Source organism: Ipomoea nil, unplaced genomic scaffold (genome assembly GCF_001879475.1).
Source record: "Ipomoea nil cultivar Tokyo-kokei standard unplaced genomic scaffold, Asagao_1.1 scaffold2159, whole genome shotgun sequence".
NCBI classification, from domain to species: Eukaryota; Viridiplantae; Streptophyta; class Magnoliopsida; order Solanales; family Convolvulaceae; genus Ipomoea; species Ipomoea nil.
Window position 1 is genome coordinate 2,901,139 of NW_017618587.1, and position 24,663 is coordinate 2,925,801.

General features: G+C 35.6%; 3 protein-coding genes across 4 annotated transcripts; 1 reads left to right on the top strand and 2 right to left on the bottom strand.

The window, feature by feature from the left end:
• Positions 1-1,984: 1,984 nt before the first annotated feature.
• On the bottom strand, positions 1,985-6,276 carry LOC109149496 (F-box/FBD/LRR-repeat protein At1g13570-like). 2 transcript variants are annotated; one of them, XM_019297290.1, is made up of 6 exons: positions 6,096-6,276; positions 4,418-4,511; positions 3,026-3,868; positions 2,688-2,843; positions 2,189-2,515; positions 2,013-2,130 (listed from the first exon to the last, which is right to left on the bottom strand). In XM_019297290.1, the coding sequence occupies exons 2-5, from the start codon at positions 4,418-4,420 to the stop codon at positions 2,234-2,236; spliced, it is 1,284 nt and encodes a 427-aa protein (XP_019152835.1). In that variant the 5' UTR covers positions 4,421-4,511; positions 6,096-6,276; the 3' UTR covers positions 2,013-2,130; positions 2,189-2,233. The 2 variants fall into 2 exon arrangements, with proteins under 2 accessions (XP_019152833.1, XP_019152835.1); XM_019297288.1 differs by having other exon boundaries at positions 1,985-2,515.
• A 1,738-nt stretch (positions 6,277-8,014) lies between these two features.
• Positions 8,015-11,976, bottom strand: LOC109149495 (BEL1-like homeodomain protein 4). Its single transcript, XM_019297287.1, has 5 exons — positions 11,913-11,976; positions 11,016-11,760; positions 9,843-10,240; positions 9,198-9,258; positions 8,015-8,524 (listed from the first exon to the last, which is right to left on the bottom strand). Exons 2-5 carry the CDS (start codon positions 11,706-11,708, stop codon positions 8,120-8,122), a joined length of 1,557 nt encoding a protein of 518 aa, XP_019152832.1. The 5' UTR covers positions 11,709-11,760; positions 11,913-11,976; the 3' UTR covers positions 8,015-8,119.
• Positions 11,977-19,997: 8,021 nt separating this feature from the next.
• LOC109149541 (protein DA1-like) lies at positions 19,998-24,142 on the top strand. Its single transcript, XM_019297349.1, has 13 exons — positions 19,998-20,108; positions 20,328-20,592; positions 21,130-21,277; positions 21,410-21,494; positions 21,689-21,860; positions 22,076-22,199; positions 22,298-22,381; positions 22,560-22,679; positions 22,811-23,023; positions 23,130-23,192; positions 23,286-23,392; positions 23,499-23,557; positions 23,641-24,142. The coding sequence occupies exons 3-13, from the start codon at positions 21,167-21,169 to the stop codon at positions 23,931-23,933; spliced, it is 1,431 nt and encodes a 476-aa protein (XP_019152894.1). The 5' UTR covers positions 19,998-20,108; positions 20,328-20,592; positions 21,130-21,166; the 3' UTR covers positions 23,934-24,142.
• The last annotated feature ends 521 nt before the right edge of the window (positions 24,143-24,663 follow it).

Below are 24,663 nucleotides of genomic sequence, written 5' to 3' on the forward strand. Positions count from 1 at the left end.
TAATAACATCATTTACTTTATATGTAAATATCAGGGTTGTAAAAATCTGTCTAGGCGCCCGCCTAGACCCCTCCTAGGCGCTAGGCGCCTCTAGACCGTGGCGATTTCCCCTTAGGCGCCCGCCTAGGTTACCGACCGCCTAGATGTCCGCCTAGCGCCTAACTCGGCCGATTTGGCCGCCTAGCGTCTAAGTTAGTCGAGTTAACCCGTCCATTTCGGTCGAGTTAACCCGATCGGCTCAGCCTATTTTTTTAATTATATGTGTGTGTGTGCGCGCGCATATATATATATATATATATATATATATATATATATATATATATATATATATATATATATATATATATATATATATATATATATATATATATATATATACTCGTAGACTAGTTTGATACTTTGAATCTTTGGATGATTGAAGTATTTGAGTATTTCATATTTGAGTATTTTAATTTTTATTATTGGTTTAATGTTTTTTAATGAAAATCATTGTTTTGATGTTATGACTTGAATTATCATTAATTCATTTATTTGGATGTGTTATTCGATCAAAAGTTGAAAACAACCCCATTAAAATTGTCAAATTGGAAGTCTACCACTGTTTTTTTGGTGCCCGCCTAGGCGCCGCCTAGACCGCTTAGGCGCTGTCCGGGCGCCCGACTAGCGCCTACTGCAACCATGGTAAATATATAAATAATTCATAAATTACAACATTATAAAGGGAAAATGGCACTTTTTCCCCCTAAGTTATATACATATAGCACTTTTCCCCCCTGAATTATTCAAGTGGCTGTTTTTCCCCCTGAAATGTTAAATGGACATATTTACCCTTAAAATAAATATTTCATTTATTTTTTTTCTCTAACAAATTATGACCACAAGTTGGTTCAAACCAAACAGACACTATATAAATCAAACCGAAATATTCTAATTACAATTTAGAATCGAAACCCGATATTTAGATTTTATTAAAATCGTGAACCGGGACGGCCGGTTCATGGTCCAAACTGAAAAAAATAAAATACATTTATTGTTGAATTTAGACTATTTTAAAATAAAAAATTAAAATTTTAAAAATAAAGACGGTTCAAAATCGCTAACCGGATCTAGAACCGCCGGTTCACGGTTCAGGATCCAGTTTTTTCGATTCATAATTTTAATGAATTGAAATTAAAATATTGGGTTCTGGATCTGAATCATAACCGGAAACTTTTAATTCGATTGCTATAGTGTCTGGTTCAATTCGAATCGAACCGTGGTCATCCCTATGTATACGCAATAATTTATTGAAAAGGAAAAATAAATAAAATGTTTACTTTAAGGGTAGAAATGTCAATAAAATATATTAGGGGGAAAAACCGCCACTTTTAAAATAATTGAGTGGGCTAATGTGCTTACATGAATAATTCAAGGAGAAAAAGTGCTATAAGTATATAACTCAGGGGGAAAAAGTGTCATTTTTCCCATTATAAATTATTCTTTGATTGATGGAAAACTTTTAGCACATATTTGTAAATGTGTTTCAGGTGGAACTCGTATTATGACCTTAACCAGTAAAAATATCTTTAAATTTTATAATTGATTGACTTAAATTAAAAAGGCCCAATAAACAACTCTAGTAGGGAGTTGAAACTTATAAGAAAATAGAATTGACTCAAATTTTTAATACATTATTTGAGTACTAAAAGTATATTATATGACCAACACTTTGCCAGTTAATTGACTCACCCCGGTGCAAATGTGGATTATTCTGAGTACGGTACAAGTTTAAAGGTACCTCCTATATTTAGGATATGCTCAAGAAATCTCGTGATCTAACAAAAAATAATAATAACGTACCTTCATAATCCACATTGTAATGTGAACATGATCCACAATGTAATTTGCCAAATCAAACTCCCACCTTACTACTGGAAACAAGTCTCAAGTGAATCTTCTCATCCACTAAACAAATGCCCTGAGTTGTGATAAAGTTACTCCCCATAGTAAAAACATTACTAGACATGGCCGCGTTATCACTAATTGAGTCATAAGACTCGTTAATTAAACAACCAATCAATCACAACACAACACGTTACGTCACAAATGATTTTTAATACAATGCATTTCAAATCATAGACAAATCTTATCATCAAGCACATTATGTTCAGATGACATGTAGTGATCTTTTTCATATGGGAGGTCATGAGATCGAACTTCAGTGGAGGCGTTACGTTGTTGACATTTGAGAAGTCTATGGATCCAGGTAGATTATTTCAGCCTGCACGGAGGCACGCCGGTAGCGGAGCAGTTCTTTGAGCATCTCCCATGCTCCATCAATGGATGCAGGCTTGATAGTCATGCTCTCAAGAACTGGTGAACTCCCAAGCAGAAACTTGATGAAGTTTAGCTCTTGTCTGAAACCCGAGATGGCAGAAACCTTCACAATGCGAAGCCGGTCAAACTTGAAATTCTGATACTTCTCTTCCATGATATTCGCAATTGTTCTCATAGTATTCTGTTCTTCTGTGCGAGCCTGTGAACAAATTGGAGAATTTTCCTGTTATTCAACAGGCCATGGTTTTGAAAAGCAAATTCTCAAATTATCAAAAACCAAATTCAAAGCACTAATAATAAAAATAGAATATAATACCACGTATTAGCAAAAAAAATAATGCAGAATTGATATGTTTGGCAAGGAATCTTACCCCAATTTCAAGCTCCCGTAGGTTAGGGGAACTTCTGAGAAGGCACAGAGCTGCTAGACACTCATCCAAGTTATTGAAATTAATGCGTAGTGAAAGATAACTAAGCTCGTTGCAAGGAGTAGATAGTTTTCCTGGCACCATACCGGCAGCCAAATACTGCAAAAGAAGCAAATATGAAAAATGTAAACCGAAACAATAACATTAAAAGATGAACTGCTCGTGTTCCTTTGTTGTTGAATCACAAGAAACCAATAGCAGTAATGGTGTTGTGAGTTGGTGAAATTTAATGAAAAAAAGTGAACTAGAAAAAATCTAGAGAAAAGAATATGAAAGAATACCTTCAGGAAGTAGCTCTGCACTTCAAGCCTTTGTATTCGAGGCAAATTAGCAAAGAACTTGACCAAATTTCCGCTACTGGCAAGACCTAGATTTTGGTTATCATATCCAGCATATAAACCGATTGAGACGGTGGCGAGATGGGAGGTATCCTTGAAACTCAAATCATCGAAAACACCCCCAACGTCAAAGAACAGGAGATTAGGAGCATGGATTTTAAGACGAGTAAAACCATCAAAGTTCATCAATGTCAATCGCTCAAGTAAAGAGCAACTAGAGATGAGATGCTCAAATGCTTCTTGTTCCATGGTAATGTGCTGAAGATCAAGGCTCTTCAAGCATTTAAAGCCACGAAACGTCCTGGGTGGTATTAAAAGACAATTGAACAGTTCCAAGTGTACCAATTTTTGGCAGAGATAGATAGCAGAAGGGAGTCTATAGCGATGACCCTTCCAAATTTCAAGTATAAATTCCTTGATAGAACCTCTCGAAAGAAACAGAATCCATTTATCAATATCCAGGACATTTTGAAGGTCTCGGTGAGAGAGCTTGAATTTGTGTATGGGTCCCATATGAAGCAACAAGACATGGTCAACAATGCTCACTATCTTGCTTTTTATCACAGCATGATCTTGGGCCGAAACTGAAAGACCGTCAGTGTCAAATATAAGGTTTGGAAGAGTAACCCATTTGTATCTCCATTTACTCGATAAGACACTTGTCCTGACCGCATCCTTGAGTGACATGTGTGACAATATTTTTTCAATAATCTGTGCCGGTAAGTTGCTGATCCTGTCAAGGTCCACTTCAATCTTGGAGGGCTCATTACAGGGTTCCCTTTGCTTCTGCAATGTACAAAGATATACATCGTGACTTGGACAGTTGTTCCGTAAACATGTTCAGAAACCAGAATAATCAGCATGAGAAAATGAAATAATCTTGAACGCTAAAAGTCAAACTATACCATCTATTTACTTTTAACCAGTGAGTTTTGAATGGCTCAGAATAAGCTAGAAAAGGGAGAGATTCATAACCAATCAAAGCTTTATCCTCTATGCATTTTAAGACCTAACCCAAAGTTCTTTAGATTCAGATTATACCTTAAACAACATCCATGTAGTTACCTAAATATCAAATCACCTACAATTTAAGGATAAAATCAGCTATGATTTTGACTAAAACTTTTCCTGTAGTATCACTATTCTTATTATATAAAATCAGTCCAAACGGGTGAATCTCTGAAAAGTATAAACCAGAAAAGACAACATACAAAATTGCAGGAGAAAAAGTTGAGACAAAACTACTCCAACGGTCTACTCATCATAGCTTACATTTCGGAAGTGACAACGTAAGTTTGAACTTACAATAAGGTGAGTAACAAAGCCATGACGTACCATTGTGTGTTGTCAAAAGGAGTCTGAACTCCAAAGCACTTCACTTCAAAAAAGGTTACAGGTAAAAGCTTCTTTCACAATTTTGCTTGAAAATCTGTCAGCATAAAAGTTAATTATCACATCCACACAGTTGATCAAGCGGTAAGCCTTAAAGGTACAATTGCATAGCATAGAAGCATCATAGCAAACAAACTACAACACTTGCAAATTTTTTGTTCTGTTCTTTTCAAGAAGGAATAGTTTCTTCAACATCCAAACAGAAAGGTCAATCTCTCTAGAGATTTAAGAGCATAAGACATAAAGATAGTGTTAATTTTTTACTCGATGTCTAATAGAACAAATAGTAAGAATAAACTGAGCAGGAAAAGAAAGTAGAGAACGCAGATTTTGTTTGTGCAATTCAAAGAAATTCTCCTATGTATATGGGGCACACGTTCAAGTGATACCCAATCCACTAAGCAATATAAGTGTACACGAGACTCGGTGATAATTTGTATGCAACAAGGACTCCCTCCTATTGCCACCGATCTTCAAGCACCACTCCTGTGGATTGGTGAACACGAGCTCCCCTCGTGCCTCAAGGATGTTAAACGTGCTTCAATGCCCTCAAAGAATGATGTTGAATTATAAGCACAAGAGCTCTCAAGAACGCAAGTTAAACCTTCAAGGGATGTTTGAGAATTGAGACTTGGGGCGAATTTCTACCATGGAGTTAATTCCTCTCCTAAGTCTAATAGCAATAAGATTAGTAATCCTTTTCTTCCTAGAATAGAAAAATCTTTCTTCAACTTCCCCAGATTCCTTAGGAAATCAACAACCTTATCTCCAAGCATCCAAATTAATTACCAAGCTTCTAGGACTATTCTTGTACCAAACTCAATTTCCAAGAAACAATTAATATAATTCGGAAATTACGAATACAAACTACTCGTTGCCAAAAATATGCCAACACAACAAATGATAAAATCAATACACTAAACAATAGGTTCTCAAAATGGCTAAGCCAGAATATGTCAATATGGTAGGCTCACGCAACCATGGCCTAGCACATTTTACATCCGACAAGAGGCAATTGGTAATAGAAATTTTATCAAAAACTATTTGCAACAGAGATCAGATTCCATCAAGTTCCTAAATCAAGAGCACACAAACTAAATATCCACATTACAACTCAAACGAGTACTTCAGAGTTCAGACATAACTGGAGCAACTTGATTGCCACATTCAATAAGCCAGACACCTGAGCCGACTAATCATTGTATGATTAAGCCAAATGTGAAACCCCCTCCCACTGGGAATGAGGGAGGTTATTTGTGCATATGCTAGACTAATTATGTTTGGAGACTTCTGCCAGTAAATGACCTAAGGAAACATAAAGAAACTGCCTATCATAACCTAGTAATCGATAACTCTCTGAATGTTACCTCCTTTACACTTCTTCTAAGCAATCATCATGTATATAATAGCATGATCGTAATCACCGACATTAATTTCAAAAAGGGAAACAAAATTCTTTTTATTTTCAAGCATATTTCTCAACCACGTAATCACAACGAGAACAGCATAATCCCTCGACGGGATAGCTGGAAATACAATTCAAAGAAATTCTGGAACTCATAGAAACACCGAAATGATGTTGCAAGTAGAGAAGGGAAGAGAGAAAAGCTAAAAGACGCACAATGGTGAAGAGTGAGCTATCTGCGCCGGAAAAAATGGAGAACTAACTCCCCTGCCACCGGAGCTTTATCTGGTGAAGAGTTTGAGGGGTAGCATTGCCATTTGCCTAGCAAGATTCTAGAGGAGAACACTCCGGAAGTTGAAGAGCCAGTCGGAGCATGGGCCAAATGGGCCTTCTCGCCATTGCTGGTCAAAACCAGTGTTCTTTAATGGGCTAATTTGTTGGTAAGTCAACAATTTCGCTTTTCATTTCTTAATTAAAAATTCAAGTAAGGTGAAACTCTATATCCATAAGTAATTTATTTGTTTGGTACATATATAATATTTTTGTTTAATCTAATTTCCCATGTTTTGTGGAAAAAGGTTGTTTGTTTATATAAGAGTATGGAGTTTTAATCAATACAAAACAAACTTGCCATCATTATTGACTGAATATTGTGTATTAGCTTAGCTTGTATGTACCTACTACTTATTCTAAACTATATATAATAACAACTTTTACACACTAAAATATAAATGTTTAACAATATACTAATGGAAGATTAATAATATATACCAAGAAAATATAAGAGTATAGTGACCAATTTATACTAATATGTAATAAAATTTATATATTGGGGCATAGCAAGGGCTATATATATAATGCAATTTGAATTTGTATGGTTCTTAGATTTGTTATTTAGTCTCATCATTAGTACAAATACTATATGTCTATATGTATGGACTAAGATAATACTAACTCGAAACTATTAAATTAAACTTCTATTTTTTCATAATATCAAATGAATTTTATATAGGAACTTTTAAATTATTGTAAGACATCTATGGCTGGTTTCTTGGCATCTTAGTATGTTGCAAACTTAAGACTTATATTTCTTTTAAAGGTCTTTTACAGTTTTCTATAAAGATTCATACCCGGCCTGGCCTCCACTAATGGCTTCCACTTCATTAATTTTGTGGTTCTATACATCACACCTTCTTCACATTATCACTATCTAGCACCTAGCGGCTTCATATCTAGTTATGGCTTCTAGAGTGACATGGACTCCAATGAAAACTACAACACTCCTAACTTTCCAAATGCTTAATTTCATAAAAGATGTGCAAATTGTGTGGTCCAAGGAATTGGCTAGCTTCTACCTACTAAGAAATAACTTAGCTTTCATATATATTATCTTAAGAAATATAGTTCCAAGTCAATATTGCTTTTTGAAAAATATTAAAAGTCCCTAGTGGTAAATATATATGCATTTTGCCATAAAATGATAAATCATTTTCAATGATCATAGCTTAATGACACCTCAAATAGTGTCCAAATTGGTGACCACCAACTTAACAAAAGAAAATAATATATCTAAACCATTTTTGTTATCATAAGTCTCCAAATTAAACCCAATTCAATACTAAATGCACCTATAATACTAAACTTATTACTCTAAACCAACTAAAATAACTCTCCAATACTATATAATTAGGTTATCGCAATTGTATTCAAATGCTCCAAAATGTAAGAAGTTAATTTTTCTTTTCCTACCTATTATATATATTACTGATGACGGGATAATAGAGATTGATTTAGACTCACTTTTAATTATTAAATTTGAATTTAAATCGCATCACATTAAAATGAAAAAAAGTAGCTAGCTAGGGATATCATACACTTATCCTCATCATATATATTTACTTTGAATGGCATCTTACCCAATTCGGACATACTAATATAATTATTTCAAAAAAGGTTGAATCATCAACCCTAAGGCCCCCATTTCTCGACCGAGCATATTCACCTAAACACATATATACTAGACTTTTACTTATTGTGTACAAAGAGCCCCTCACTTTGAGATGTCGCTCCTATATATACCGTCCCATATAGTCAACGACCATGCGGACAACATGCCAATATAATTACCATATGAATGGTTGGGTAATGGTAATTTATTCTACCACATCAATTCATGTTTCATCTGTTTATTACCTTACGGTCATTATCATCACCACCACCATCATCATCATCCATCAATTCTAATTATAAGCCCTAAAGTCTTTAATTGGAATCCTGTTATTCCTTGATAGATTTTCAATGCGTTGAAGTCCCAAAGTCAGAGACACGTCCCTTGTCACCTGAGCCACCGCCCCAAACCCACCATTGCCGGCGCCGGCGCCGGCGCTCCAGCTGTCCGGAGCTTTCAGTGAAAACCCAGTGACTGGCAGTAGTGACTTGTCACCATGATTGGGTAAGATGGAGGAGTCTAGCGTCATCGGTTGATTTTCGGAAGAAACAATAATGTTGTGTGAGGGATCTTTCTCCTCGGCAATCAATTGAGAATCTTTGGCGTTGTCGCCTTCTTCCTTGGCCTCTTGCTGGTACATTTCTTCCACCATTGGCTTCCACAACCGAACCCTAGCATTAATGAACCAGTTGGACACCTGAAAATTAATTAATTAGTTAAATCAATGGCATTAATTACTTCATTTACCCACAAATACTTTTTAATTTTCTTCCAAGTTGGACTCCTTAGTGGTCTTCTCGATTTGAATTGATCAGTACGTTATAGTTGATGATCTTACCCGACAAAAAATCAGTTGGTGCACTAGGTAAACGTCCCACTAATTTAAATTGTTCATATTTAACTCGCTCAAACTAAGAATATCAATAAGACGCTCAGAGTGAGTATCTAACTTGAAATATTATAATTACCAAGTTAATTATCGGACTAACTTAGGTTGTTGGTTTTGTACCAAAACCCTTAATTTTCTTTCCATATATGATGGCCATACATCATACAAATATATACCCTACCATCTCTGAGCCATATGTACACGTACAAAACATTCATAATAATGTCAATATGATTCAGAAATGAAATAATTGACAGAAAAAAGAAATAGAAGCTTAGGTATAGTAGCAGAAAGGACCACAACATTTAAAGGAAAAGAAAAGCAACGTCGACAATATATCAGAATTATTATTGAAGTAAGCAGACGAGACGACACACATAAAAATGGCAATGAGAAAAGTGAGAAGGAGTTATCGTTTTCGATAGATATGTGACATTGGATTCGATACAGAAATTAAAGACGACGATGTAGCAAGAAATACCTGGTTTTTTGATAAACCTGTCTGCCGTGACAACACTTGCTTGTCTGCTTCACTTGGGTACCTAATCATGCACATCCCAACCAACCAACAAACATTAAAATCTCATCACAATTCACTCCATGCTGTCATATGAAATGTTTGGTTTTTTTCAATGACCAGAAAAACTCACTGTTACTATCTGAGGGCCAGTGTACACAGAATCTGTCTACGGACTCAAATTAAGAAGGTTAATACATTACTCCTACTATGAGTCAAACTTAGCTTGTAACCTTCTGGTTACCAGGTCAATCGACAATTGTTGGAGTTGTCCGGCCACTTACCTTCTATGATTCTTCCCAAAAGGTTGAATCTCCAACTCCAAGGGTTCCCCAGACTCCAGCCCGACAGAGTATCTGGGAGGATGTAAATCATGGTAACTCAACTGAACCACAGAGGCTAGACTTTTGCTTACTGCGCACCAGGAGCGCCCCTCAGAGGTTGCTCCCACACTGCTGTTGGTGTTGGTGAGACTCGATTCTTGGTTATTCTTTCTAAATTTCACCCTTATGATCAGTTGAGCTGCCTATGCGGGTCACTTACCTTCTATGATGCGTAAATTTGGAGGCACAATGTGTTTTGTTTTAATTAAAAGTTTAAAAGACGCACGGGTTAAGGAAGTGGTCGAAGAGCCAAGCCCGCAAGGTATTGACAGAAGGTTGAGGCAAGCCTCTCTGGGGTGTCCAGAACTCAGAATCGAACATCCCCATTGCCATCTGGTGGAGAGCTTTTTGGTGGCGGAGCTTCTGGTCGATGAATCTCAGCCTGGGCGTCTCGCCTCTGGTCAACCCACGCCTCCCGCCGACGCCGTCGTCTTTCTCCCCGAGAACCTTACACGTCTCCCTCAGCTGACCCACTATTCCGTCCTTTATCCGCCGGAAATGCCTCGACATCGCCTCCTGCGCTAGCCCCGTGTACGGCGCCGCCGCTCCGTATCCCACCACCAACTCAAATGAATTTACCATTGTTTGCATCTGTTCACTGTATCTCACATATCTCGCATCTACCTGCACTTCCAAGTTCCAACCAAAAAAAAAAAAACAATTTTTTTGATAATTAATTAGTTAATTATTCATTGTCTTAACTTCTAATAATACTATGAGTTTAATTATATGGATAGGTTACAAAATCTTAGATACTACAAAAAGTTGTTAATAATAGTGATTAAATTAATTAGTTTCTTGATTACTTTTTAGATCAGAAATCACAAATTAAAGATTGCAACGTACCATAATACATAATATAATAGACACGTACTCTCTATTGAGAAATGCCCGAAAGATCATTTGACAAAACTAGTTGAATATACAGAGGAAAGTAAAAAGTTTATAATCGCAACATGATTAAGCTAAGGGTTTGAATATATTGGACAGTAAGTCTAATTTAACTTATCATTGATTAAACAAAAGTCTTATCGTCGACCCAAAAAAGAGTTTCATGTAATGCCAATATTTTGCTACTTTTGATTAAATTAACAATAATTCTACATTAGATTGGTAGAGCATGCATATGAACGATTCTAGTTAAGCAAGATTGATTAGAACGGTCCCCTACCAAGCTAATTAAGGTCCAATTCAAGAATTAACATAATAAAATCATTACCTTTTACAAGCACAAAACACTTAAATAACCTATGCATTTCCTTAATTAGAACATAAATAATTGTCATTAATTAGTGAACCTTAGCAGGCCCGCCGCCCGGCAGGCTTTCTGCAGACTAATTAATTGATTAATTAATTTTTAGTAGTTTGAGATAGAGAGAAAAAGGAAAGAGTTACATGCCTCATCAAGCATAGATAACAGCTTGATTTTCCTGTTCTGATGTTCAGACCTCACGGCGGGCGATGATGACGGCGGCGGCGGCGGCGGAGGGTCTCCGTCATGTTCATGGTCGGAATTAGGGTTTCCACTCTCATCACTGTTCATCATGTTCTTCTTGGCCCTAATTAGATTCTTCAATTTCCCTCTCCCCACGAAGCAGAATTCTTCCAGCAATCCCTGAGCGGCCTTCAAGTAGCGCGAATTGCGGAGGACGTTGACCGTTCTGGTTGACTCCGCCGCCGCCGCCACACCACCACCGTATCCGGCGACATCAACTCCTCCTGAATGTAACAGTAGCTGATCTGCACTACCAGTGATGTTGTTTGAGTAAATTCCGCCGTTTCTGGAACTCAATTCTTCTAGCTTTGCAGCTTCCATTGAAGATGATAGGGATAAAGAGAGGCCTTGCACCTCCATTACCGTCCCAATTCTGCTCGAATCGGGAGCCGGAATCCACGTGTTGTATTGGTGTAACCCTTGATCAACAAAGCTGGATTCCAGGGATGAATTGTTGCCGCCGCCGGGGAACTTTAACATGCGCAGAGACGAAGACGGGATCATTTCCGACAGCATTCCTCCGCCGGAGTCATACGTCGCCGGTGCTTCTCCGCCGACAGACGCCTCCAGAAGTTCAAACTCTTGAATTCTTATCATCTCTCCTTCCTCGGCAGTGGATCCAACAGGTATATATATATATACACACTTTCTGAACCGTACAATTAAGTGTAGCGTAAATTCAGAAACTTAGTATAAATAATTTTTTAAACAAATAAAAATTAACGATTGTTGCTGCTGCAAATGTACGGAAACTAAATTTGCAGAACCGTACCAAAAGAAAAATAAAAACCTAGTACGTACTGTAGCTTGAAGCTGGCGTTGATGATGATCACATCATCACTTAGCTTGTTGCAGCTGGCCTTGATCGATGCTGCAGATTCTGAGAAACAAGGTTTTCTGATACACCTTCAACTTCTCTAACATACAATCGATATATACATATATGTTTCGTTGAATCCGATGATATGTTCTTGAGTCTTTTAATTTGATTCTTGCAGGTGGAAGACGAGGATGATTTCTAAATCGAACAAAACAATTAAAGGATCGGAGACAACTGAGGTTACTCTCTCTCCTTCTCACTTCTCACCTTCAATCTCTACTCTCTTTCTTCTTCCACTACTTCAATTCGCTTTCACCATTTTTTGTTTGTTTTTTTTTTTTTTTCAATTTTTTAAAATTAATTCACTGACTTTGACTCATGGTTTGCCTATTTCATGTTTTTTTTTTAAAAAAAAAAAATATAGAAATAGACAATCACTATTTGAAGATCTGCACTTGTGATTGTAGTCGACAAAGAATTACAATGAGGTAAAATCTAAGTTGTTTATAGCGACTTAACCCAAGAAAACTAATAAGTGGTTTAACATGAACACTTACAACTTACCAACTTGTTAAAGTAGTTAATGGTCATTGGCAATAGTAAATGGAATAAGGTTCAAATTGGCCACTAAACGTAACATGAAAATGCAATTAGGCCACTAAACGAAAAAAAAAAAAAAAAAAAGTGCAATTAAGCCAGTGAACACTCAAAAAAGTGCAATTAGGCCACTGAACACTCCAAATGTATGCAATTTCACCGAATAATAGGTTACCATCAATTTTAGCAGGTTACCTGCTCACGTGGCAGCTGAGTTGGCATTTTTTTATAATTTTAATAATAAATTTTAAAAAATTGAAAAAAAAAAAAAAAGATGGGGCGGCCACCCCGTCGTTTTTTTTTTTAATTTTTTTTTAATTTATTACTAAAATTTATTAAAAATTATTTAAAATGCCAACTCAGTTGTCACGTAAGTAGGTAACCTGCTAAAATTGATAGTAACCTGCTATCAGGTGAAATTGCATATATTTGGAGTGTTCAGTGACCTAAGTATACTTTTTTTTTGTTCAGTGACCTAATTGCATTTTCAAGTTACGTTCAGTGGCCAATTTGAACCTTATTCCATAGTAAATTCAAGTCAATAACGTAGGTCTTTAAGCCACTAGCTAGCTAGATTGTGGACTGTGATTCGATCAGAGAATCAAAGTGATAAGATTAATTTAGTCAAATTTTGATATGATCATATCTTATTCGAGAATTCTAACTCGACTTTATTCATTATGTAGGACTCTTTTACTTGATTGAGCCAATTAATATATTTAATATATATATAATTAATATTAATATATATAATTGGTACAACAACTAGCGCGTTTAATTTATTCTTATTATTTGTATATTCCTACTAGTAAATTTAATTTGTAATTTTCAGGGGGAAATAGGACCACTGTTCCTCTGTCCACCGGAGAATGCCCAGAGGTGATGAATTTGGTTGTTCACCACTAGCTACTTTGGGAGATATACATACAACTATATATATATATATATATATATATATATATATATATATATATATATATGACATGCTATGTTTTCTGCTCATAAATTAAATTGTGAGTTTTGTGTTGTGGGGGACTACCTCAAAAAGGATCAGTTGTACGTGTCGTCCCTAGATGTTGACAAGTGACATCCAAACCAACATATTGTCTTGTCTCTCACACACACATATATATAACAAAATTTGGTCATAAGATGACATAGCTCAACTGATAAACCAACTTAAAATAAGTTCATAAATTTTACTTTACTAACAAATGTAAGGTACAAGCTAAGGTTCAAAACATTATTATAGATATTGGTGTACAAACATTTAATTAGCTAGGGCTATAAATAGGAGCAGTGAAAGTCTCTTAAGTTTAGAGTTCAAACTTATATATTTCAAAAGTTGAGAAGAAAGCTACATGCATACATTAGGTGGAAAGATTATTTTTCAAAAGTTGTATCAGCATATATTGACTTATTTTCTAAAGTTAAGACAAATTAGATAATGTATTGTTGAGCGACAACTTGGAGAGTCGAGTCTATCATTCCGTCATCGAAATGTGGCACTGACTGCTATGCATGTATACAAAAATAAAATTGTAAATTTGCTATTAATTATAACTTTTGGAATTGTGGCAAATGTTTGACGGGCAGCGGCTTAGAGAGGCGAGTCTAGTATTCTGCCATCAAAACGTGACATTAGTATAAAGAAATATAATTACGCTTTCGCTATTAATTATAACTTTTGGCATAATGATAAGTGTTTGACCATAACACGCCCTCAAAATACATGTGTGTTAAAAACACGTATATAATTTTATTTTCAGTTGTTATATTATAATAAATTAAAAACCGTGCTGGAAATTGAGTGGTGTGTCTTTGTAATTGATAAATTATTAATAAATTAAATATATTATACCTTGCCTAAAGTTGAGGGTGGTGCCATTCTTCACATTATTAGGTTTAGCATATTCATTTGATCACTTCAATTCAAGAATACAGAATATGTATGGCCAATTGGCCACTTAGGTTGTCATTGTCATCATCACTTAAATTCTCCTTTTCATCATTTGATTCTTCTCCTTAATTAAACATCAGATCATCCACAAGAGACAATTAAGGATGTATATATGTTCCATTAATTTCAGTTCATTGAATTATCTCATTATTTTATACTTTAATTTTTGTTTAACATGTAATTTTGGGCATAACTTGAAGAACAAAATTAAAATTTTAATAAATAGACTGATTTATGTCAAGTTAAAAAGTTACAATATAGAATAACAATTTTAGATGTATCGACATATATATCGACATATATATCCGAAGTCATTTTGCTTGTTTCCAAACACAACTTAAATGAATTGTATAGTATATGTGTAGTATTATATATCACCATTAAAACTTATTAAAGAAAGGAATTCCTTAAAGAAATTAAATGTAAAGAATAACGTACTGAAAATAGATATGACAATTATTCCTTATTATTGAAGTAGACATCCGTATAGTATAACGTCTGCATTGACATCAACATAGCATGCATCAAATTTTATATAGTTTATTTTAAGTATGATTTTCTTGAGTCTGGACTATAGTGTCTATTTACTTTTAATCATCAACTCTTAAAAAAAAAACGGACGATGGATCAAGGGGTTCGCGACTAAAGTGGGGATCACGGACAGTTTCTCGGCAGAGCTGTGGGGCCTAAGGAGGGTTTACGGCTCTGTTTGAGAGAGGGGATGGACAAAATTTGGGTTGAAATGGACTCTGCGGCTGTGGTCACTATCATGAACTGGGAAAATTATGGGGGAGAGGCAGTCGTGACTTTGGTGAAAGACTGTTTCGATCTCATCAGTAAGCTAAACATGGTCAGAATCTCTCATATTAGGAGAGAAGGTAATCAATGTGCGGACTGGCTAGCAAACTTTGGACAGAATATTGGTTGGGGGACCATCGTCCTGGACTCACCTCCAATGGAGTTGAACACCATGCTTGAAGTTGACGCCAGTAATAGGTCGGTTCTAAGAATAAGCTAACGTCATTTGAGGACTCCAAATGCACCCAAAAAAAAATCAACTCTTAAAAAGTGTAATTTTTAGTACTAAATATATGAAATGTACTCGTTCTAAACACTTACAACCCGTTTAGTTTGAATAAAATATTTGAGAAAGAATAAAATTGAAGTTTTATGGGAAAAAATTATTAAGAAAATTGATTTCATCATTGTTTGGTTGGCGGAACATAAATTATTGGAAATATTGATTCCATTATTTGGTTGAGTTTTATTTAGAATTATAAAAGCATCTACATCCATGCATTTTGAGTATGTTTTTGAGGAAGCTTGAGTTATGTGGAGGAGAGAGAAAAAAAAATCCTTACAAACACTTGATTTTTTTTTTTACAGTGAAGTGGCCCCCACCACGACACAACAATAGCGTCATTTGTGACATGTGAGATGCAACACAACGCTCAGCCGTGCACGCGTTAGGCGCGTTAATGACGCTTGTCAGATTTTTTTCATCTTTGTTTGTTTTTTTTTCCCTTTTTTATTCTCTTTCCTTTAATCTTCTCTTTCATAACCACACCTGCAAAAATTTCTAAAAAACTACAACTATTAGAGGATAATAATACTCCTACACAAGCAAGAGAAAATAACATTTTTTTCTCAAATTTTAAGAATTTTACTTCTTTGAAAAATATTTTCCATCAAACCAAACATGCTCTTAAACAGAAATTGACCCTCCCGCTAACTGCGGAGCTATTCCAGCAACAAACACTGGGTCCCCAATCGCCTTTAAAGAAGGCAACTTTTCTTGCAGAATGCGACACAGACGATTGCCTTCTCAAAGGCTGCAAATGGTGACCGTTCGCCGATCGCTAGTGTTTGTTGCTGAAATAGCGACGAAGTTGGTCAAAAGCTCGTTGGAACCTTAGTGACATGTTATTACATGTCACTAATCATTTTTTTGGATTTTAATATACCAAAATAACATATTGATGATGAGTTTAATTACACTTAAAAAAAATTAAGAGTCTAATTAACTTTTTGAGTGAAATTTAAGTTCTATTAACCATTTTTCTCTAACTTTTTGAGTGAAATAAAATTATTGGAAATATTGATTCCATTATTTGGTTGAGTTTCATTTGGAATTATAAGAGCATCTTCATCCATGCATTTTGGGTATGCTTTTTTAAGAAGCTTGAGTTATGTGGATGAGAGAGAAAAAATAAATCCTTGCAAGCACTTGATTTTTTTGCAGTGAAGTGGCCCCCACCACAACACAACAACAACGTCATTTGTGGCATGTGAGACGCAACACAGCGCTCAGCCGTGCACGCGCTGAGCACGTTAATGACGCTTGTCAGATTTTTTTTCATCTTTGTTTGTTTTTTTTTTTCACTTTTTCATTCTCTTTCCTTTAATATTCTCTTCCCTAACCACACCTACAAAAATTTCTAAAAAATTACAACTATTGAGGATAATAATACTCCTACACAAACAAGAGAAAATAACTTTTTTTTTTCTCAAATTTTAAGAATTTGACTTCTTTGAAAAATATTTTCCATCAAACCAAACATGCCTTAAACAAAAATTGACCCAAATTGACCCTCCCGCTAACTGCGGCGCTATTCCAGCAACAAACACTGGGTCCCCAATCGCCTTTGAATAAGGCAACTTTTCTTGCAGAATGCGACATAGACGGTTGCCTTCTCAAAGGCTGCAAAAGGTGACCGTTCGCCGATTGCTAGTGTTTGTTGCCGAAATAGCGACGAAGTTGGTCGAAAGCTCGGCGGAACCTTAGTGATATGTTATTACAGGTCACTAATCATTTTTTGGATTTTAATATTCCAAAATAACATATTGATGATGAGTTTAATTACACTTTAAAACAATTTAAGAGTCTAATTAACTTTTTGAGTGAAATTTAAGTTCTATTAACCATTTTCTCTAACTTTTTGAGTAAAATAAAATTATTGGAAATATTGATTCTATTATTTAGTTGAGTTTCATTTGGAATTATAAGAGCATCTACATCCATGCATTCTGGGTATGTTTTTTTAAGAAGCTTGAGTTATGTGGAGGAGAGAGAAAAAAAATCATTGCAAGCACTTGATTTTTTGCAGTGAAGTGGCCCCCACCACAACACAACAACAACGTCATTAGTGGCATGTGAGATGCAACACAACGCTCAGCCGTGCACGCTCTGGGCGCGTGATGTGCGTTCAATTGTGCACATTTTTAGCATTGATTTAATTATATTTGTTAGGCTTAAAGTTCATAATTTTGGTAATTTAATTGCATAATCTTTTATTTTATTATTTAGTTGTGGTTCACACTCGTTTTGAATGTTTTACGATGTTTATTAGTGTTTTTAAATTATTGTAGGTCAAAGTTATGAGCAAAGAGAATTCAAAGATGAATTTAGAGAAATTTTAAACAAATTCATAATCCAGAAGACTCGACGCGTAAAAAAAATTTACAAAAAGAATCGCGACCGAGACCAACAGGTCTCGACGCGTCGAGCGAAACACACGAACGCGGCAACAAAATCCAAACTCAAAGCGCCGAATTACGAGACGCACTGAATTACAAATTGGCATTGAAATTTCAAAAGGTGCTGCATCTAATTTCCAAACCAAAAGCACAACATTCCAAATTCCAAAAGAAAGAAAGATTTATTATGGCAATTTCCTAAATAAAATAAGGGAAATTCTAATCGCGCCCCAACTTTGTATCAACTATAAAATCTCACCTTCCTCGATCTTAATGGAGAAGAATTCACAATTCAGAATTAAGAGATCTTTAGAGACAAGAGAGGGAGAAATCAAGATCCACAAGTTGTCTTGGGAAGCAAGAAGGTTCGAGAGAATTGTCTGGTTCATTCTTGTACTTTTTTGATAATTTGTATTTTCTTTATTAATATTTGCTATATATAATTTAGCCATGCTTAACTAAATTATTTAGAGATTTTTGGGTAAAAGTGTTTATGAATCTATGTGTCTGAGCTTTCAGTTTCTTTAATATATTATTATTTGGGTTTAATACCTGTGCTGCAATTGTGATAATATTGTTTGGTGCTTGTAATTAGTGGCCATAGTTACTTGTTTTGTTTGCTTTGTTTGTGTCACAACGAGAGTTGGGCATAACTTTGTGCACACACAATTGCACCTAATTGTTGCACCTTGAGAAATGATAATTTATTTAGGGAGTTTAATTTTTTATTATTGCGCATCGAGAAATGGTAGTAGTTAGGAATTTATGATGCTTGATATCGTTTTATTGAGTGTTTAAGCCACGAGAGTGGAAATTCACTAGTGTTAGTGACTACGAGAGTAGCTCTATACCACCTTGCATCCTCACATTTGTTAAACCCAGATTTTAATATTGTCCTTAAATGATTTGGCAATAGGTGATTAAATACTTGAATCTCATAAATCTCATATTCTCTCTAATTATTTTCAAAATCCTGAATCTCTGTTTTATTTTATTTATTTTATGCAAATCAATCATCTAAACAACTGTTAGGATTAGCTCTAATGAATAAATTAGTAACTAGTGCTTGATACAATCACTTTCCTGTGGATCGATAACTCGTATTCCGAGTATTATTTGTTTGCAAATATACTACGCATCAGCGCGTTAATGACGCTTGCCAGATTTTTTTTCATCTTTGTTTTTTTTTTTTTTTTTTCCTTTTTCATTCTCTTTTCTTTAATCTTCTCTTTCCTAACCACACTTGTAAAAAATTCTAAAAAGAACTACAACTATTGAGGATAATAATACCCCTACACAAACAAGAGAAAATAATTTTTTTTTTCAAAATTTAAAAATTTGACTTCTTTGAAAAATATTTTCCATCAAACCAAACATGTCTTAAACATAAATTGACCCTCTCGCTAACTGCAGCGCTATTCCAGCAACAAATAGTGGGTCTCCAATTGCCTTTAAAGAAGGCAACTTCTCCTGCAGAAGGTGACACAGACGGTTACCTTCTCAAAGGCTGCAAAAGGTGACCGTTCGCCGATCGCTAGTGTTTGTTGCCAAAATAGCGACGAAGTTGGTCAAAAGCTCGCCGAAATTTGAGTGACATATTATTACATGTCACTAAATATTTTTTGGATTTTAATATACTAAAATAACATATTAATTAGTTTAATTACACTTTTAAAAAAATTTAGGAGCCTAATTAACTTTTTGAGTAAAATAAAATTTAAAGTATATTAACCATTTTTCTCTACTTTTTTTTATATCCTAAAATTTCTCAAATTTTTTAGTATCCACCAAACCAAATTTCTACTTTTTTTTATATCCTAAAATTTCTCAAATTTTTTAGTATCCACCAAACCAAATTTATATTTACCCTGACCTCACAAGAAGCTTAAAAGAAATCACAGTTGCAGTATATTTTAAGTTGAAAAAAAAAAAAAAAAAAAAAAAGAGAGTAACTTTTTTCCACTTAAAGTAGCTCAAGTGGGTTTTGACTTTTCACTGGAAACTTTTATTATTAGCTTTACCTGAATTATGGCACATCTCCTTGAACAAATTAATATGATGGGGTACATATGATTATACCATCCCAATGTAAGGACTCGTAGGAAGAAAACATTTTTCACAGAAACTCAGGAAGCTCTCCAATGTAAGCATTTTTTAAAAAAAATTTTTTTTTTGCAATTTCTCAATTCTGTGTTTTTTTTTTTTTTGACTTGGTTTTGAATTTTGCTACGGAGGATATAGTATAATCCAAGTCTCATTCACTGTTTCAACTTTCAACACAGTTCAACATTTTTTCCATTTTTTTTTTTTTTTCTGAATAAACCTTGAATTTATTCGACTTCCTGGCTAATTTTTGTTGTAGCTTCAGATTCTTCCTTGGGACTTTGGCAAACAAGAAAAGATTCTCTTTTTATTGAGAAAGAAAAAAAAAAGATTACTTTTTTGTTTTCTATTTATCTTTTTGGATTGAAAAAATTAAAGGGCAACGGAAGGAACATCTTTAATTGTGGATGGAGGTGCTTTTGGGGTAATGAGTTCCTTTTCTGATCTGGATTCATATTGCTTTTATTGCTGCCGCTGCTGCAAAGTGTTTGTCTGTTTGGGGGTGATTCACTGGATTATAAAGGGTAATTCTTGCTGTGATTTCTTTGAATACGATTGATATATTTGGCTCTAAATGTGTTTCTTGGTCCCGATGGATTTCTCTCACTGTTTATTTGCTCATTGATGATGAAAGTTGCGAGCTTTTTCTGCACCTGCATTTTCCCTTTGGATGAGATTCGTTTGAATTTTGCAATCAGTAGGAGTGGTGGGTGGTTTTGTGTTTTGATTCTTGCTGTGAATTTGAGTTATGTATTTGGGTTTGGGTATGAATTTGTTGGTGTGTTCGGGTTGCCCTTTACTGGCAATGTGCTTAAAGACATGAAATTTAAGTGCATTATCATCCTGGCGAGAATTGAGGTAAGGTGTAATGGAGCGGGATTGAAGGCGGGGAAGAGGTAGGAGATTAGGTGATATTGGCGTTTAGGCAATTATCAGGTTTTGAGGTCCTCGAGTTCACCATGACTGGTTTCTCGTTGCGTTTCAGCCTTTGTTGTTAGTTTATCTGAAAGCTTTTTGTATTTGCGGTGTTAATAGGGACTTACTCTGTCGTTTTTCTGCAGGTAGAGTGTCCTTAAAAATGAGACTATACTTCATCTAATGGGTTGGCTGAGCAAATTTTTTAAAGGCTCCAACCATAAGGTCTCACAAGGGCAATGCGATTGGAATTACGAAGGGTACAGAGAGGAGAATCATCCATCTACTTCATTGGTTAGTATTTGTGAGTTCTCGACTGTTTCTCACTACAAATCTGATAAATGCATCATCTAGTTCTGCTACGTTCTTATCTATGATGGTGTCTAATTTTATTGTTTGGTCTCGTAATTCTTTTCCATGGCTCAGGACTCATGGTCAGATGTTGAAGATGTGGGCAGTGGTATTGCGTTATCCCTGCCAGAGGAGGACCCGAGAGGGAAAAACGTAATCGGTGAGTACTATAATCAAATCTCGTCATATACCTAAGTAGTTTTCTCCTATTCCCGTAATATGTAAAATCACGGTGGCAAAAGATGGTTGTACTTTTTCGTAGGGACTAGGATTGGGAAGACTAAAATTTTTGTTTTCATTTATTAGCAAATTCTCTAGTTTTTGATTTCCGGTAGTATCTTATAATTTGGGCAGATGGTGAATCGCAATTAAACGAAGACGAGCAACTTGCCCGAGCTCTTCAGGAGAGCTTGAAAGTTGAATCCCCACCTTGGCAGGGAAACCAAAATGGCGGCTGGCAGGGTTACGGATATGGCAATTGGAACTTCTATCAACCTTTACCTTTCCCCTATGCAACAAATTATAGGTTTGTTAAATCTTCTTACACCCCCTAGTTTTTCTCGTCCCGAGCAATAACTTGCATTTAAAGATCTCAACTTTTTGTAAATCCAACGAGTTCTCCATCGAATTCCTGGCTGCAATTTGGGCAGATAAACTGGATTTTTCATGGTTGATATGATGCTATGTTTCATAAATTTCACGTATGGCTTCTTAGCATTAATAATTTATATTTGCATTTAGTTTGATATGTGCTGGTTGTAACACTGAGATTGGTCATGGACGATTCTTGAATTGCATGGGTACATTTTGGCATCCAGAGTGTTTTAGATGCCACGCCTGCAACCAACCCATATCTGATTACGAGGTATGGCTTTAATTTGTACACAATTCTTTGCGGTGAAGATGTCGTTGAAGTGCAATAAGCCTTCTTTCTAACTTTCTTATTCCTGTATGTATTTGCAGTTTTCTATGTCCGGAAACTATCCCTATCATAGAACTTGCTATAAGGTGCATTATCACCCGCAATGTGATGTCTGCAAACACTTCGTAAGTATATTTCAAAAATCAAATTCACCTTCCCGTTTCTATAAGAAAGCCTTTCCTCCTAATGTTTCATTTTCTTTGACGGGCAATAGCATAGAACCAAAACGGGGTGTATTAATATCAGTTGCTAATAACGTAATTAGGCCTTAAAATCACGTGGTTTTGTCTTTTTCTCTTCCAGATTCCTACGAATGCAGCAGGCCTTATTGAATACCGAGCACACCCTTTTTGGTCTCAGAAGTACTGCCCGTTTCACGAGCATGATGGAACCTCGCGGTGTTGTAGTTGTGAACGAATGGAGGTGAATTTTAACTTCTTTTTTTTTTTTTTTTTTTTTGCGTGTCCATAAGCTCCTTAGCTCTCTTAGCCATGAAATGCGTTTAGTTATTTTTTATACAAATTTGGGTTAGTATCTACAGTTGTTGAATGCAGCCCCGGGACACGAAATATTTCGCCCTTGATGATGGTCGCAAGCTTTGTATGGAGTGCTTGGACTCGGCCATTATGGATTCCAATGAGTGTCAGCCCCTTTATCTTGATATACAAGAATTCTACGAAGGGCTGAACATGAAAGTGGAACAGAAAGTCCCGTTGCTCTTGGTTGAGAGGCAAGCTTTGAACGAAGCCATGGATGGAGAGAGATATGTAATAATAAACTTTCTTCACTACTAATCCTTAAATTCATTCTCAGTTATATGTCTTTAATTTTGTATACGATGAAAACATAAACGCTTTTTTCGGGTTTTTTCAGGGGCATCATCACATGCCCGAGACCAGAGGGCTGTGTCTTTCCGAGGAACAAACAGTCAGCACCGTGAGGATTTTATTAAGTTCCATCTTTCAATTTGAACATTTCCAAGTTGCATTCGATTAAAAATACCATTTTTCTTTGGATTTTTTTTTTCAGATTTTTCGGATGCCAAGTATGGGAAATGGAAATCCTGTCACCGAACCATATAGATTGACACGTCGCTGTGAAGTGACCGCCATTCTCATTTTGTACGGTCTTCCTAGGTAGTGTTTTCGGTTTTATGTTTATTTCTCCTCTCGTCCTGTTTGTAATGATAGAACGAAACACGTCTGAGATAAATAATGACCATAACGCCCTCCTCGCGTGCAGGCTGCTGACAGGTTCAATCCTAGCTCACGAGATGATGCACGCTTGGCTTCGACTCAGAGGTAACTCTCAAATGCATCAAAAATGATCTTAATTAGTTGCTCGGGCTGGCTCTTTATGTACTGTTGTTATGCTTGAAATTAAGGTTATCGAACTCTGAGCCAAGATGTCGAGGAAGGCATATGTCAGGTGTTGGCGCATATGTGGCTAGAATCCGAGATTACCTCGCTGTCGTGCAGCAGCAATGTGGCATCAACCTCGTACTCATCAAAGCATGGCGTGGAGAGGAAGCTCGGGGACTTCTTCAAGCACCAGATCGAGTCAGACACATCGCCCGTGTATGGAAACGGTTTCAGAGCCGGAAAGATGGCGGTGCTCAAGTATGGTCTGCCGGAGACGCTTGAACATATCGGAATGACAGGGACCTTTCCTTATTGAAGAAGCATTCATATCATTCATCTTTTGGTTAGAGGATAGTGATGATGATCTCCATTCTTTTCATTCCCTGATGAGATTCAAACTTGGCCTATTCGTATTAGCATATGGGCCACATCCTGTATCCCCGTCCCTGTCCCCGACCCTGACCCCGACCCCTTTTGTTCGGTAGTCATATTAAATTCTATGCATATATTCCGAGTTGAATCTGAGTTAGTCTCATGACGGTTGGAGTACGGGATAAAATATGCAAAAGAAACTTTGTTTTTAATTTTTATAACAATTTGAAATTTAGCCATAGAATTTTGTGTAAAATATGATCAAATTATTAGTCATAGAATTTTCCTAAAAGAAAAAAAAAAAACAATGATATAAAGAAGATAACATTGTAAACAAACAAACAAAAAAAAATATCATATTTATGACCTTAAAAAGAGATTCTAAATTAGTCAAATGAGAGTTTTGTCAAGTTTGGTAGTGGTTGGCATGTCTAATAAAACAGTGGATCTTGCATTTCATTAAATATTAGACTTTAACAGTAGTTGACTAGGACATCAAAATCCAAATCCCATCACGAAAAATTTAAAATTAAAAATAGGACAATTTGAAATAACCGACATTATCTTCAAGAAAAAATGTGAAAAAAAAAAATTATACAATTTATAAGAATACTCGTACCAAGTCAAACCATGATCCAATGGGGAGCACGTAGGAAAAAGGGATTATAAGAGAT